Below are 1207 nucleotides of genomic sequence, written 5' to 3'. Positions count from 1 at the left end.
CCACCCAAACATACCCATTCACTATCGCATCCTGCATCATCACACACATTGAACAGTGAAACAATCCCTGCATAAGATTAACCCACGAGGACTTGGCCGTTCATATTTATTCCACAACAGATTCTCAGTTATAAAAGCGATAAAGAACAACCTGGACCATGCCTTCTGAACAGTTTGAAACACCATTCATCTTTTACAAGTCCAAACAACGTGGACGCCTTTGTAATCACTCAACTCTAATATTTTCTGAAAAATTCAAAAGAAAAGAACAAAAAAAGTATGTGCTTTTAAGCAGCCATCAACACAAGTCAGATCATTTGTGGAGTGGGCTCTGACCCTGCCGTCAAAGCTGACCTGAGCCCAGAATGATACAACATCCGAGCAAAAAGACCAAGACACTCTATAACATTCTCCCCACATGGGAATCGAACTACGGCCTCCTGCGTTCAACGGCGAAGAGCCTAACTACTACACCACGGATGCAGATTACATTTTCTGAAATAAAGTTAGGAAATTTAGTTTTTAGTTCTAGTAAGTATTTTACTGCACTTGCAACACAATAAGGTCATATCAGTGCTGAAGATTAGAGGTGTTACAAGACAGTAACAAACACAAAAAAGAAGGAGGGGAGATAAGGACGATAGATGTTTGATAGGAAAGAAGAAGCAAACCATACCAGGGCACCCGCCAACCACCTCCTGCGTTCAACAGCTAATAGCCTAACTGCTACATCACAGATCTAACCGATGTAAGGGAAAATTTGAGGAAGAATAGGGTGGATAGCCGTTCCCACACTCTAGGTAGATTGAAGGAGAAGGGGGTCCAAAGAGGAGAAGGGAAACACAGCCATCTGTGCGGACCAGTCCGACGGATCTCCAACTAGATTATGATGGAGACTATAAGCAGACAAACTCTGGGATGGATCCTGAAGAGGGGGGGAGAGCAGAGATGGACATGTTCCGACTGCAGTGACCCCAACACAGTAGACAAGTAAGACAAGTAAGATGCAGGTTACATTTTCTTAAACAAAGTTAGGAAATGAAGTATCAAAAGAAACAGGGAAACACACACAAAAAAAATCAAACTAGTCCATATACTCACAGTTGGAGCCAGGTCGTGGCAGTGTGAGCAGTAGGTGGAGTAGAAGTTGATGAACCACGGCTCTCCCGTACCCTCCACCGATTGCTCTGAGAACACAGCAGGGGGG

At 43.8% G+C, this 1207-nt stretch overlaps 1 protein-coding gene across 1 annotated transcript in view; it reads right to left on the bottom strand.

Annotated features, from left to right (window-relative positions):
* LOC101859207 (dnaJ homolog subfamily C member 10) overlaps nt 1–1207 on the bottom strand; it is a 29115-nt gene that overhangs the window by 22811 nt on the left and 5097 nt on the right. The window contains exon 4 of the mRNA XM_035973053.1: nt 1102–1187. Within this exon, the coding sequence (XP_035828946.1) occupies nt 1102–1187 (86 nt within the window). The remainder of the gene's footprint in view (nt 1–1101; nt 1188–1207) is intronic.

The sequence above is a fragment of the Aplysia californica genome, unplaced genomic scaffold, assembly GCF_000002075.1.
Source record: "Aplysia californica isolate F4 #8 unplaced genomic scaffold, AplCal3.0 scaffold00972, whole genome shotgun sequence".
Lineage (NCBI taxonomy): Eukaryota > Metazoa > Mollusca > Gastropoda > Aplysiida > Aplysiidae > Aplysia > Aplysia californica.
Note: the sequence above shows the minus strand (reverse complement) of the source record. Positions and strands in the feature narration are given on the sequence as shown.